Here is a 13,723-nt window from a genome sequence, read left to right as displayed (position 1 = left end):
GAAGGGTTTCGGCCCGAAACGTCGCCCATTTCCTTCGCTCCATAGATGCTGCTGCACCCGCTGAGTTTCTCCAGCAATTTTGTGTACCGTGGAAACTGGCCCTATGGCCCACCGAGTCAACGAGAATGAAGGAGCAGACTCGATGGGTCGAATGGCCTAATTCTGCCCCTTTGTCTAATGGTCTGCGAGTCCATTCCCCAACTATCTTCAAAGTATTTCAAGACACAGTTAAGCTGGGTTTGAAAGCTTAAGGCTTAGAAATAAACACCAATTATAAAAAGGATTCCTGAAAACATTGATAAGTAGCAGAGCCTTGAAAAATAAGAAACACCTTTAGTATTTTTTCCCCCACAGTGGGAAATTAGAAGTTTGAATAACAGGCAATATTTGTTAATAAATGGCCATTTGAACAATGCAAATTACTACAACCCAAGTACAGGTGAATGTAAACATATTGAAAACTGTAATCATTACACTGGTAAAAAAAACTAATGTCAAAACAATAAAATTCAGAACATTCAAACTAATATACAAGCCAATTTATCAAATTAGATTATACAGTGTTCAACAACGAGAAGTAATCTAACCTCTCCTTTCTTTATTCATAATAACAGAGGAAAATATAGCTTAATACTCAAGAGAAAATAGTTTCATTTGTTTTGCTCAAACCTCAATAACCTCGGACAATTTAATTGAGGAACAAGACAAATCAAAGTGAGGTAAATTTTCTTAGCTTATGAACAACACTGGAATAATAGCAACAGTCCCAAACAGGATGTGCCCGGCAATAACATATACTCATGGTGTAAACATCATACCCTATGACTGCAATCATCATTCATTTAGTTTAGTTTAGGGATTCAGCGCTGGCAAGCGATCCCCGCACATAAACACCATCCTACATGCACTAGGGACAATTTACATTTATACTAAGCCAATTAACCCATAAACCTGTACGTCTTTGGAGTGTGGGAGGAAACCGAAGATCTCGGAGAAACTCCACGCAGGTCACGGGGAGAACGGACAAACTCCGTACAGACAGCGCCCGTAACCCGGGTCACTGGCGCTGTGAAGCAGCAACTCTACCGCTACGCCACCGTGTCACCCTCATAATGGGTCAAATGGACAATAAACCTCCTCAATTCTAATATTGGAGGAGGATAGCGTTAAGAACGCGGGTTCCTAATTAAAGGGAAAAATAACGGTTTAACATGGCGACACGATGGCGCCTCATATATTGAATAATCTTTTGTGAAACAAAAAACTCAGTTAAAGTTAACCAGGCAAGAAGGGGAACAGAAAAAGAGACTTTGTTGTACAGTTATTACGATTTGATTCGGATTTTCTCCTTTGGTTTAAAGGGTTGTCCAGAAAGTGGCAGAAGGTTGACAAGAACCACTCGCTCCCCCGACGAAGAGAAGGTCTTATCCCGGATCAGAATACGACAGTTATAATCAGGTAGAATTTTGGCATCTGTCACAGATTAAAACAATCATTAGCACTCACTAAGGCTTATTGATCAGTTGTCTTAAAAGAAAGAAAGGACTGAAAGAGACCACAGATGCAGGAATTTCCCTTCAAAGTCCAATTGTGCTGGATGTCTCTCTCTCAGTCTCCGTCTCTCCGTCTCCGTCTCTCTCTCTCTCAGTCTCCGTCTCAGTCTCTCTCTGTCTCTCCGTCTCTGTCTCCCTCTTCCCGTCTCTCTCTCTCTCCGTCTCTGTCTCTCCGTCTCTGTCTCTCCCTCCCCGTCTGTCTCTCCCTCTCCGTCTCTCTCTCTCCGTCTGTCTCTCCGTCTCCTTCTCCCCGTCTCTCTCTCCGTCTGTCTCTCCGTCTCTCTCTCCCTCTCCCTCTCCCCCTCCCTCTCCCCGTCTCTCTCTCTCTCCGTCTCTGTCTCTCCATCTCTGTCTCTCCGTCTCCCTCTCCCCGTCTCTCTCTCTCTCTCTCCCTCTCTCTCTCTCTCCGTCTCTCTCTCTCTCCGTCTCTCTCCGTCTCTCTCTCTCCGTCTCTCTCTCTCCGTCTCTCTGTCTCTTTTTTCTTTGAAGGTCGGTACAGTCTTTGAATATCTTTCAGGTTGACGTAGATAGATAAGATAATAAGCAAGGAGGGCTGGTACTGCAGGTAGCAGGGGAGGGGGGGGGGGGGGGAGGTGGTCGAGCAGAACACAGAGTTAAGGCAGCAATCAACTATGACCTCATCCAGATTTCTACACCCAATACATTTGTTCGTATTGTTGCATGTAAAAAATTATAAAATCCTCACCCTCAGTGTCACACTTTGTTTTCCGCTGAGAACTATGGCTGTTCGTCTGTCGCCCATGATTCCTCCCACATTTTTTCTTTCCTGCAAGCACCAGGTTTCATAAATCAAAAAGTTCTTGGTAGGCTTCACTATTCTTTACCAACGCTAGCTAGCACTACTACTTATTTGGTTTTAGTTTAGTTTTAGAGGTACAGTACGGTCTTGGTGACCTGTTTCCAAATGTTTGTGTTAGCTTAAGAATACTGTTAACAATTCCCAGCAACAGTAGCTTCTGCAGAGAGGTCATTTAGCAAACTCAAGCTGATTAAGAATTATTTAAAGTCTACAATGTCTCAGGAACGTCGTGTGGATTTGGCCAGGCTAGGTAATGAATCAAACATTGCCAGAACAATACATTTTCATGCTGTGATTCTGAAATATTCACCAAAAAAGGCCAGGAAAGCTCTTTATTTAAAGTGAATACTAATGCCCCTGTCCCACTTGGGAAACTTGAACGGAAACCTCTGGAGACTTTGCACCCCACCCAAGGTTTCCATGCGGTTCCCGGAGGTTTTTGTCAGTCTCCCTACCTGCTTCCACTGCCTGCAACCTCCGGCAACCACCTGCAACCTCCGGAACTGCACGGAAACCTTGGGTGGGGGCGCATAGTCTCCAGAGGTTTCCGTTCAGGTTTCATAAGTGGGACAGGGGCATTAGCCCTTCTACCTTTTTTATTTTTTGATAATAATTATGTCCTCTGACGATCTGATCTGCATTGAAATATAAAAGAATGTTTCAATGTGAATTCTTTCTCCTTATCTGAATTATAGCACAAACAAGGATGTTTACAACAAATGTGCTTTCTTCTCTCTGATCCTTTTATTTTATTTATATGTATTTATATTTATCATGGAGGGAGTACAGGAGCATAAGGCCTCAAATGCAGAAAATCAGCAGAGCGCTCCATTCCACCCCTCTCTCATCTTACATACGCCTTACAGGCGACAGCTCATGGCATAAAACCATAGTGGATAAAAACAGGATGACTAATGCAGAATGGAAGGGGGCCCGAAAGAAATTTTGTACCCACTGGTAAAATTCCTCTCAGAGGCCCCGATTATGGACACAGGCTCTTCGCCACACCAAGTCCGTGCCGATCAACTATCAGCGCACATTAACACTATCCTACACACACTAGGGACAATTTTACATTTATCAACCTATCTATTAACCTACAAACCTGTACATCTTTGGAGTGCGGGAGGAAACCGAAGATCTTGGAGAAAACCCACACAGGTCACAGGGAGAACAAACAAACTCTGTACAGACAGCACACGTGGTCAGAATCGAACCCGGGTCTCTGGTGCTGTGAGGCAGCAACTCTACCGCTGCTCCACCGTTTTTATATAGTTTCATAATTCAGAGTCCGATTCTGTCTCATTGTTTCAGCACCATTCAATGGTGGACAAATGGGCAACAAAAGCCGAAGAATTGCAAGATAATCAGTTTGGTGCTCATAGAGTGAGTGCACAAGCATGACATTTGTGGAATCAAACCCATTCACTTTAAGTGGACATTTTCCCTAATAGAAACGGCATTAATGTTAGTGCATTGGAAGATAAATCAAATGAATTGAAGTTAAAAGCCAGAGAAACTACAACCACCAATTGAAGAACCACTGGATTGCTTCCAATGAAATTGGGAGGGACCTTATTGAAACTTACCAAATAGTGAAAGGCTTGGATAGATTGAATGTGGAGAGGATGTTTCCATTAGTGGGAGAATGAAGGACCAGAGGCCACAGCCTCAGAATTAAAGGACATTCCTTTAGGAAGGAGATGAGGAGGAATTTCTTCAGTCAGAGGGTGGTGAATCGGTGGAATTCATTGCCACAGAAGGCTGCGGAGGCCAAGTCAATTGATATTTTTAAGGCGGAGATTGATAAATTCTTGATTGGTACGGGTGTCAGGGGTTATGGGGAAAAGGCAGGAGAATGGGGTTGAGAGGGAAAGAGAGAACAGCCACGAGTGAATGGCGAAGTAGGCCTGGTGGGCAAAAATGGCCTAATTCTGCACCTATCACTTATGAAATATAATCTTAAACGCAACCTCTTTCCTTTCATTTGGTAAACTTAATTTTCCATTTTCAAAGTTTACCATTAAGAAAAAAGTTGACAACTAAAAAGCCTCACCCTGAACACCAATCTTCCTTTTCTTCGGTGGAGTCCAGCAATGAGAACCGTCGGCTTTTCTTGTTGTTACTAAAAACAAAATTCAATGAATCGAAATCAGATTTCAAGAATATTAGTTGTTAGGTATGTGATAATTAGCATATGTAATTAGTATATGTGATGTCTTGTGCAAGTACGCATGTGCGGGTGAGACTCAAGGTGGTGTCCTGGAATAAAGAGGACTGTTAGATTACTCCCGAGTCCGAACCTTATTAAAGTCTGTTCCAAGCATCCAAATACACAACAATTGGCGACGAGGATAAAAGAACGAAGAAGATAAGAACAAGGACAGCCAAGAAAATCGAAAACAAGTTAAAAATAGAGGTTATATTTTTGGGGAAAAAAAGTGGAACAGCACCAAGCAAATGATTTGGTGCCAAATGGTTTTGGATTGGCGCTAAATAGGAAAAAAAGGTCGGAACGGGTAGGGAAGACAAGCAGGGTAGTAAGGGTCACCGAGCACGGTGTCAACTTACCTGGAACGTTTTCCAGGGCGGTGCAGGCCACAGCCCAGCCCAAGCAGCAGCCACAGACGTTGGGTGAGGGTCTAGTACCGTGTAGGCCATGGACAGGTCTGGAGAAGCCACCGACGAAAGAGGACCGTGTAGCCCAAGGCCAGCCCCAGACATTGGGTGAGGGCCTCGTAGCGTGTAGGCCATGGACAGGTCCGGAGAAACCACCGGCAAAAGCCGAGTCTTCAGCCCGGCTGGGAGCAGTCAGCCCGGTGGGGAGGGAGAAAGCACAGAAAGCCCGGTCGGGAGCAGAGTCAGCCCGACCGTGAGCGGAAAAGCGGACCAGGCCTGCGAGAGAACGGGAGAGAAGCCGAGAGCCGAGAATGCCCGGTTGCAAGGGACGGCCGAGAGCGGGGAAAGCCCGGATGTGAAAGGAAGTCCGGCCCCGAGCGAAGAGTAGGTCCGCGCAAGAGAATCAGGACACAGCACTCACGCATTTCAGCCCGGTCGGGAGCAGAGTCAGCCCGGTCGGGGGAGAAACGGAGAAAGCCCGGTCGCGGGAGACGGCCGAAAGCGGAGAAAGCTGAGAGGGACAGTCCCGACGCTTGGAGCAGCGGGGACCAGCAGCAGAAACTAGAAGCGACTTACCTTCCGCAGGGCGTCCAAGGGAGACAGCAGGCAAGTCAGCGGAGCAGCGGGAGTCGACTTGGCAGCGACCCAGCGGAGACAACAGCAACGGCTGAGCCAGCGGCAGCATCCGACGTCCGGAGTGAGCAGGGTTTAAAAGTAATGGCGAGGCCCGGAGGGAGCCAGCACAAGCAGCAAAAGCGGGGGTCCGGTGAGACCATCAGCAAAAGTACCGGGAGGGGGGACAGCTCGAGAGGTCGAGAGGTCGAGGATGCACCAGAGTCCACAGGCCGACAGGCTGGAGCGGTGGAATCCGTCACAATAAAAGCAGGACCGGTGAAATCCTTCGCAATAAAAGCCCTGTTGAATTTAATGCATTCTGAAGGAATATGGTTAAAATGTTCTAGTTGCCTATTAACAGAAAATGTTGGTTAATAGTATAATTCTATTATTATAAGATTAAGTAATAGACAGTGATTGTTTCTAAAGCTAATTAATACAGAACTATGTTTTCTTATCCTGGAAAAGTCAGTGTTTTGTCTGTACAGGGGATATGTGTTTTCTTATCTTGGGGTAATCAGTGTTTTGGCTGTACAGGAGCACCTGAATAGGGCACCTGAATAGCAACAGGTAGCATGGCTATTCAATGGGTTGGAAAGTTGCCCCAGTTAGATTCTGGGTGCAATTTTGAGAACTGGACTGAAGTCTTGGAGGCTTCGTTAATTTCCAATTATATCACTGCAGAGCAGAAGAAAAGAGCATGGTTCATATTAGTCTTAGGAAGAGAGGAGTATCACACCTTACGTACGTTACCGCGGCCAGCAAAGCTCACGGATAAAACGTACAAGGAGTGTAAGGAGGCACTAATGGCTCATATCTCGCCAAAACCTCCAAGGGCATCCAAAGGCAAGGAGCCTGAACTAAAGAGGGCAGGGAGTCCCTCAAAGGACAAACGTCAAGTGCAAAGGGACAAAGGTCAAGTGCAAAAGGGCAAAGGTCAAGTGCAAAGGGACAAAGGTCAAGTGCAAAGGGACAACGGTCAAGTGCAAAGGGACATTGCCATCCAGAGGGCAACCCGAGGTATTCAAGCTGCATTCAGGGGTATGAAGGTACAAACAGAAGGCAGCAACGGTAATACAAGCAGCATTTAGAATGCACAGAGTATACCGTCAATACAAGGCAATGAGATTGGCAGCTATAATAGTACAAACCCATTATAGGGCACACCTTCAAATGGAAAGTGATCGCAAAACTTACATGAAGACACGCAGCAGCGTTGTACTGCTTCAGGCAGCCTCCCGAGGAATGCATGTTCGAAAGCAATTGCGGTGCATGCACAAATCTGCCAAGGTCATACAGACTTATTATCAGATGCATAAACAGCGCCAGTATATCAAGAAACTACGCTGGTCTGCCATTGCGGTACATCAACAATACAGAGCTTGCCAGATAAGAGATGTCCAAGTGAGACAGTATAATAGTTTGAGAAAAGCAGTGGTTTGTATTCAGGCCTTATACCGCGGGGTAAAAGCCAGAGTATTGGTTGAGAAAATCAAGGCATTACAAGAAAGCATTTCTTGATGCAAAAGGCAGCTGTAGTCACTCTGCAAGCTGCATACCGTGGTTACCGATTAAGGGTACGCAACAGAGCTGTGCATCAAGCAGTCATTTCGATCCAGAGATGGTACAAAGCATGCAAAATAGGGCATTCCCAGTTTGTGCAATATCAGTCAATGAGGTATGCAACTATTACCATTCAGGCTGCCTACAAGAGTATGATGGTTAGGCAGTGGGTTAAGCCGTAGGAGTTGGTATCGGAAAGACTTAAGAAGCCAAATAGAGGCACAACAGAAAAGGCTGAAACGATACAAAAGGCTTAAACGATATAGGAAAGACTTCCTCAAACTGAAATATACACAATTGTAGTGCAGTCTCACTACCTTGCTTATGAAGCAAGAAAACTAAACAGAGCACAAATCAAAGCCAGTGTTGTATTGCAAAGACAATATAGATCTTACTTCTTGATGAAGAACCAGAAAGGTGACTTAAAAAGACAACTAGATGAACAACAGAAAAGGCTTAAACGATACAAAGAAAGGTTAAATAAATGTGTGACAATGAGTAGGAAGCTGCTAATAGAAAAGTCTAAAGAAGAGAGGCTTGTCGGTCATGACAAAAGTATGCAGGACCGATTGCGATTAAGACACTTCAGTACAGTCCAGCATGGAGCCTCCTTCACTGAGCAATGGACAAATGGTTATGCATTGCAGAATCTCATGAAACAACAAGAGCAGATAAGTAAGCAGAGAATGGAAATTGAACAGCAGAGGAAGCTGCTAGAAAACGAAAACTTGCAGCCATGGGTCAGATCCCACCTACAAAGAGGAAAATAAATCAAATACATAAACCAGAAAATGACAACACATAAAGCAAGGGGTAATGTATTTGGTTTAAGTAATAATACCATTGTGCAACAGTGTATTAAATAATGATATGTAGGAAAAGAGTAGGTACCGTACAAGTGAAATTGACTTAAAAGGGGAGGAGTGCGGTATATGTAATAGAAATGGTGTTACCTGCCTCCAAGTTAAAGGGGGAGGTATGTGATAATTAGCATATCTAATTAGTATATGTGATGTCTTGTGCAAGTACAAATGTGCGGGGGAGACTCAAGGTGGTATCCTGGAATAAAGAAGCTTGTTAGTTTACTCCAATGTCCGAGCCTTATTAAAGTCTGTTCCAAGCATCCAAATACACAACATTAGTATTTTTCTTTTCTATGCTTAAACCTCCTATTGAAAGCAGCATAGTACTTAGCTAACGAAATTAAAATGTCCCTTCCCATTCTTGCAGCCATGTACAACATTTAATGTGTAGGAAGGAACTGCAGATGATCTGGACGATGGTGTGGTAAATTGGATTAGTAAGTATGCAGATGATACTAAGATAGGAGGGGTTGCGGGTAATGAAGAAGAGTTTCAAAGTCTACAGAGAGATTTATGCCAGTTGGAAGAGTGGGCTGAAAGATGGCAGATGGAGTTTAATGCTGATAAGTGTGAGGTGCTACATCTTGGCAGGACAAATCAAAATAGGACGTACATGGTAAATGGTAGGGAATTGAAGAATGTAGGTGAACAGAGGGATCTGGGAATAACTGTGCACAGTTCCATGAAAGTGGAATCTCATGTAGATAGGGTGGTAAAGAAAGCTTTTGGTGTGCTGGCCTTTATAAATCAGAGCATTGAGTATAGAAGTTGGGATGTAATGTTAAAATTGTACAAGGCATTGGTGAGGCCAATTCTGGAGTATGGTGTACAATTTTGGTCGCCTAATTATAGGAAGGATGTCAACAAAATAGAGAGAGTACAGAGGAGATTTACTAGAATGTTGCCTGGGTTTCAGCAACTAAGTTACAGAGAAAGGTTGAACAAGTTAGGGCTTTATTCTTTGGAGCGCAGAAGGTTAAGGGGGGACTTGATAGAGGTTTTTAAAATGATGAGAGGGATAGACAGAGTTGACGTGGAAAAGCTTTTCCCACTGAGAGTAGGGAAGATTCAAACAAGGGGACATGACTTGAGAATTAAGGGACTGAAGTTTAGGGGTAACATGAGGGGGAACTTCTTTACTCAGAGAGTGGTAGCTGTGTGGAATGAGTTTCCAGTGAAGGTGGTGGAGGCAGGTTCGTTTTTATCATTTAAAAATAAATTGGATAGTTATATGGATGGGAAAGGAATGGAGGGTTATGGTCTGAGCGCAGGTATATGGGACTAGGGGAGACTATGTGTTCGGCACGGACTAGAGGGGTCGAGATGGCCTGTTTCCGTGCTGTAATTGTTATATGGTTATATGGTTAGATGCCGGTTTATAGACACAAAATGCTGGAGTAACTCGGCGGGACAGGGAGCATCTCTGGAGAGAAGGAATGGGCGACATTTCGGGTCGAGGTCCTTATTCAGACAGAGCCGGGGAGAGGGAGACACAGAGATATGGAAGGGTAAGGGGTGAAAACAAGACATCAAAGGGGACAGAGATCAAGGAAAACGTATAATGGAACATTTAATGAGATGGCCTACACAATCACATGAAGATTTCACGGGCTGAAGAGTCCCTTCATATCTCCCCAAGAGAGATATTTCTTTTAACCATCTAGCGAGTGATATTCATTTACTCTGGGAGATGCTGGCTTCATGGAAGGAAGCAGAGGGTGATGGTGGAAAGTTGTTTGTCGGACCAGAGGCCTGTGACTAGTGATGTGCCTCAGGGAGTCAATGTCAGGCCCAATACCGTTTGGGGTTTATATCAACGATTTGGATGAGAACGTACAAGGCAGGATTAGTTAGTTCGCCGATGACACTAAAGTAGGCGGTGTCATGGACTGTGAGGATGGATGGTAGTGAAAAAATTACAGCAGGATCTTGATCAGCTGGACACGTGGGCTGAGGAATGACTAATGGGAATGAATGCAGATAAGTACAAGGCACTGCTCTTTGGCAAGTCAAACCAGGGCAGGACTTTCATAGATACATAGATACATAGAAAATAGGTGCAGGAGTAGGCCATTCGGCCCTTCGAGCCTGCACCGCCATTCAATATGATCATGGCTGATCATCCAACTCAGTATCCCGTAGCTGCCTTCTCTCCATACCCCCTGATCCCTTTAGCCACAAGGGCCACATCTAACTCCCTCTTAAATATAGCCAATGAACTGGCCTCAACTACCCTCTGTGGCAGAGAGTTCCAGAGATTCACCACTCTCTGTGTGAAAAAGTTTCTTCTCATCTCGGTCCTAAAGGATTTCCCCCTTATCCTTAAGCTGTGACCCCTTGTCCTGGACTTCCCCAACATCGGGAACAATCTTCCTGCATCTAGCCTGTCCAACCCCATAAGAATTTTGTACGTTTCTATAAGATCCCCTCTCAATCTCCTAAATTCTAGCGAGTATAAGCCAAGTCTATCCAGTCTTTCTTCATATGAAAGTCCTGACATCCCAGGAATCAGTCTGGTGAACCTTCTCTGCACTCCCTCTATGGCTATAATGTCCTTCCTCAGATTTGGAGACCAAAACTGTACGCAATACTCCAGGTGTGGTCTCACCAAGACCCTGTACAACTGCAGTAGAACCTCCCTGCTCCTATACTCAAATCCTTTTGCTATGAAAGCTAACATACCATTCGCTTTCTTCACTGCCTGCTGCACCTGCATGCCTACTTTCAATGACTGGTGTACCATGACACCCAGGTCTCGCTGCATCTCCCCTTTTCCTAATTGGCCACCATTTAGATAATAGTCTGCTTTCCTGTTTTTGCCACCAAAGTGGATAACCTCACATTTATCCACATTATACTGCATCTGCCAAACATTTGCCCACTCACCCAGCCTATCCAAGTCACCTTGCAGTCTCCTAGCATCCTCCTCACAGCTAACACTGCCCCCCAGCTTAGTGTCATCCGCAAACTTGGAGATGTTGCCTTCAATTCCCTCATCCCTCATTTCACAATGAGTGGCAGGGCCCAGGGAGAGTTGTAGACCAGAAGGATCCAGGAGTGTAGGTACATAGTTCCTTGAAAGTGGTTTCACAGGTAGATAGGGTGGTCAAGAAGGCATATGGTACATTGGCCTTCATCAGTCACGTTTGTCACGGTTGCACGATAAATTAGTGGGGCCGCATTTGGAGTATTATGTTCAGTTTTGGTCACCTTGCTATAGGAAAGGTGTCCATGAAGCTGGAAAGAGTGCAGAGATTTACTAGGTTGGTGCGGGGACTCGAGGGGCTGAGCCGTAGGGAACGTTGGGCAGGAGGTGATATTTTTGAGGTGGATGAAATCATGAGGGGGAATTGGTAGGATAGGGGTATCAAGAACCAGAGGGCATAAGTTAAAGGTGAGAGGGTCAAGATTTAATAGGAACACGAGGAGCAACCTTTTCATACAGAGAGCGGTGGGTATATGGAACAAGCTGTCAGAGGTGGTGGTTGAAGGTGGTACTGTTTAAAAGCTATCCATGGATAGGAAAAGTTTAGAGACAAATGGGCCAAATGTGAGCAAATGGACTACTTACGATGGGGCATCTTAGGCTGGAGTGGACAAGTTGGGCTGAAGGGCCTGTTTCTGTGCTGTGTGATTCTATAACTCCATGTTAGGCCCTAAAGCTCAAGTGGTAAAACTATCTACCTATATCACAATCCCAGGACAGATAATTCATACTGTAAGTATAGGAGCAGAATTAGCCCATCAAGTCTACTCCGCCATTCAATCATGGCTGATCCAGCTTTCCCCCTCAACCCCATTCTCCTGCCTTCTCCCCATAACCCCTGACACTCGTACTAATCAAGAATCTATCTATCTATCTCACCCTTAAAAATATCCATTGACTTGGCCTCCACAGCCTTCTGTGGCAATGAATTCCACAGATTCACCACCCTCTGACTAAAGAAATTCTTCCTCATCTACTTCCTAAAGGAACAACCTATAATTGTCTGGATGAGCATCCATAAATTAGAAAGCTGATTCAGCCATCTTCCCAAAACTGGCCCGCTTCCACCTCTGATTCTCTCCTAAGCCATGTCTGCTTTGCAGCTGGATAGTCTAAAACTCTTATCTTCCCCCCCTCTCCCACTCATTCCTGTTGAATGCCAGGACATTTCCCCTAGTCCGCAAAGGGGTTGTATCAAACCTACTTCTGCCATCTGCAAACCCATTCCTTTTCTAGTGTCTCAGGCAATTTTCAATTGCAAATCCATCCACAGCATCTTCCCATCTCCTGCTTTCCAGCCTTGTGTTTAGTTTAAAGATACAGCGCGGAAATAGGCCCTTCGGCCCACCGTGTCCTCGCCGACCGGCGATCCCCGCACATTAACACTATCCCGACACATACTAGGGACAATTTTTTAACATTTATACAGAGCCAGTTAACCTGCAAACCTGCACGTCTTTGGAGCTTGGGAGGAAACCGAAGATCTCAGAGAAAACCCACGCGGGTCATGGGGAGAACGTACAAACTCCGTACAGACAACACCCGTAGTCAGGATCGAACCCGGGTCTCTGGCGCTGTGAGGCAGTAACTCTACCGCTGCACCACCTTGCCGCCCGTAGTTCTAAACATCAGCCGGCTACCCACTCCATCAAGGGAATTTGCTATGGATTGCTACTATATATCGGCACACTTTCCCCTTAAATAATCCATGATCTAATTTTATCTGTCCTTGTTGTACGTAAGGGAACAAAGGGCAAGGACATGGATGGAACAGCAGCGCAGTTGGTAGAACCATTGCCTCACAGAGCCAGAGTAAAGTCCGATCAAAGGATAGTCTGAGGGTCCCTGATGAGGTAGATAGTAGCTCAGGAGGGCTTTCTAGTTGTTGTGGGACGATTCGGTTGCCTGATAACAGAGTAATTCTCCTTTTCCCTACACGTGTTGCATGCAAGAGGCAAAGGGCAGGCACGGTGGATGGCACAGCTGGTAGAGCCACTGCCCCACATCGCCAGAGACCCAGGTTCAATTCTGACCCCGTGTTTGCACTAGATCGCTAATAAGTTAATTAGCTACTATAAATTGCCCATCGTGTCGTAACTAAGTGCCAGAGTCTGGTTGGGGGAAGATTCTGTGAGAGAATTATAAAATGGGATCAATTACCGAATAGTGAAAAGGCTCGGATAGAATGGATGTGGAGAGGATGTTTCCACTAGTGGGAGAGTCTAGGGCCAGAGGTCATAGCCTCAGAATAAAAGGATGTTTCATTTTAGGAAGGAGATGGAGGGTGGTAAGTTAGAGGGTGGTGAATCTGAGGAATTCGTTGCCACAGTGGGCTGTGGAGGCCAAGTCAATGGATACTTTTAAGATGGATGTATTGACAGATTCTTGATTAGTACGGGTGTCAGGGGTTATGGGGGGAAGGCAGGAGAATGGGGTTAGGAGGAAGAGATAGATCAGCCATGATTGAATGGCGGAGTGGTCTTGATGGGGCCGAGTGGCCTGATTCCGCTCCTATCACTTATGAAATGTAGGATTAGTGTAAATCGGTAATTGGTGGTCTGTAACGATTTGGTGGGCTGAAGAACCCGTTTCCCACACTTGGCCTCCAAGATCCATTCACCTCCTTCCCCCTCATTCAACTGTCAGAACCGTAGCAAGCGGTCCTTGGCTGCAAGGGTTATCTAAAGACAGCGTGGAGATGAGT

At 45.3% G+C, this 13,723-nt stretch overlaps 1 protein-coding gene across 4 annotated transcripts in view; it reads right to left on the bottom strand.

The window, feature by feature from the left end:
* Positions 1–313: 313 nt before the first annotated feature.
* LOC116983788 overlaps positions 314–13,723 on the bottom strand; it is a 41,652-nt gene continuing 28,242 nt past the window's right edge. The window contains exons 3-6 of one of the 4 annotated variants that reach the window (XR_004414814.1): positions 6,805–6,889; positions 5,569–5,958; positions 4,430–4,498; positions 2,277–2,340 (exon numbers count right to left, since the gene is read on the bottom strand). Coding sequence is in view for 3 of the 4 variants with exons in the window: in XM_033037611.1 (XP_032893502.1) it covers positions 1,325–1,473; positions 2,260–2,340; positions 4,430–4,498 (299 nt within the window). In the remaining variant the exon portion in view is untranslated. Of the gene's footprint in view, positions 1,474–2,259; positions 2,341–4,429; positions 4,499–5,568; positions 5,959–6,804; positions 6,890–13,723 lie in introns of those variants that run through there. The other 3 variants (XM_033037611.1, XM_033037612.1, XM_033037613.1) reach the window with 3 other exon arrangements.

Source organism: Amblyraja radiata, chromosome 19 (genome assembly GCF_010909765.2).
Source record: "Amblyraja radiata isolate CabotCenter1 chromosome 19, sAmbRad1.1.pri, whole genome shotgun sequence".
In the NCBI taxonomy this organism is placed as follows: Eukaryota; Metazoa; Chordata; class Chondrichthyes; order Rajiformes; family Rajidae; genus Amblyraja; species Amblyraja radiata.
The sequence above is the reverse complement of the archived record's forward strand: the minus strand, read 5'-3'. Positions and strand labels throughout refer to the sequence as shown.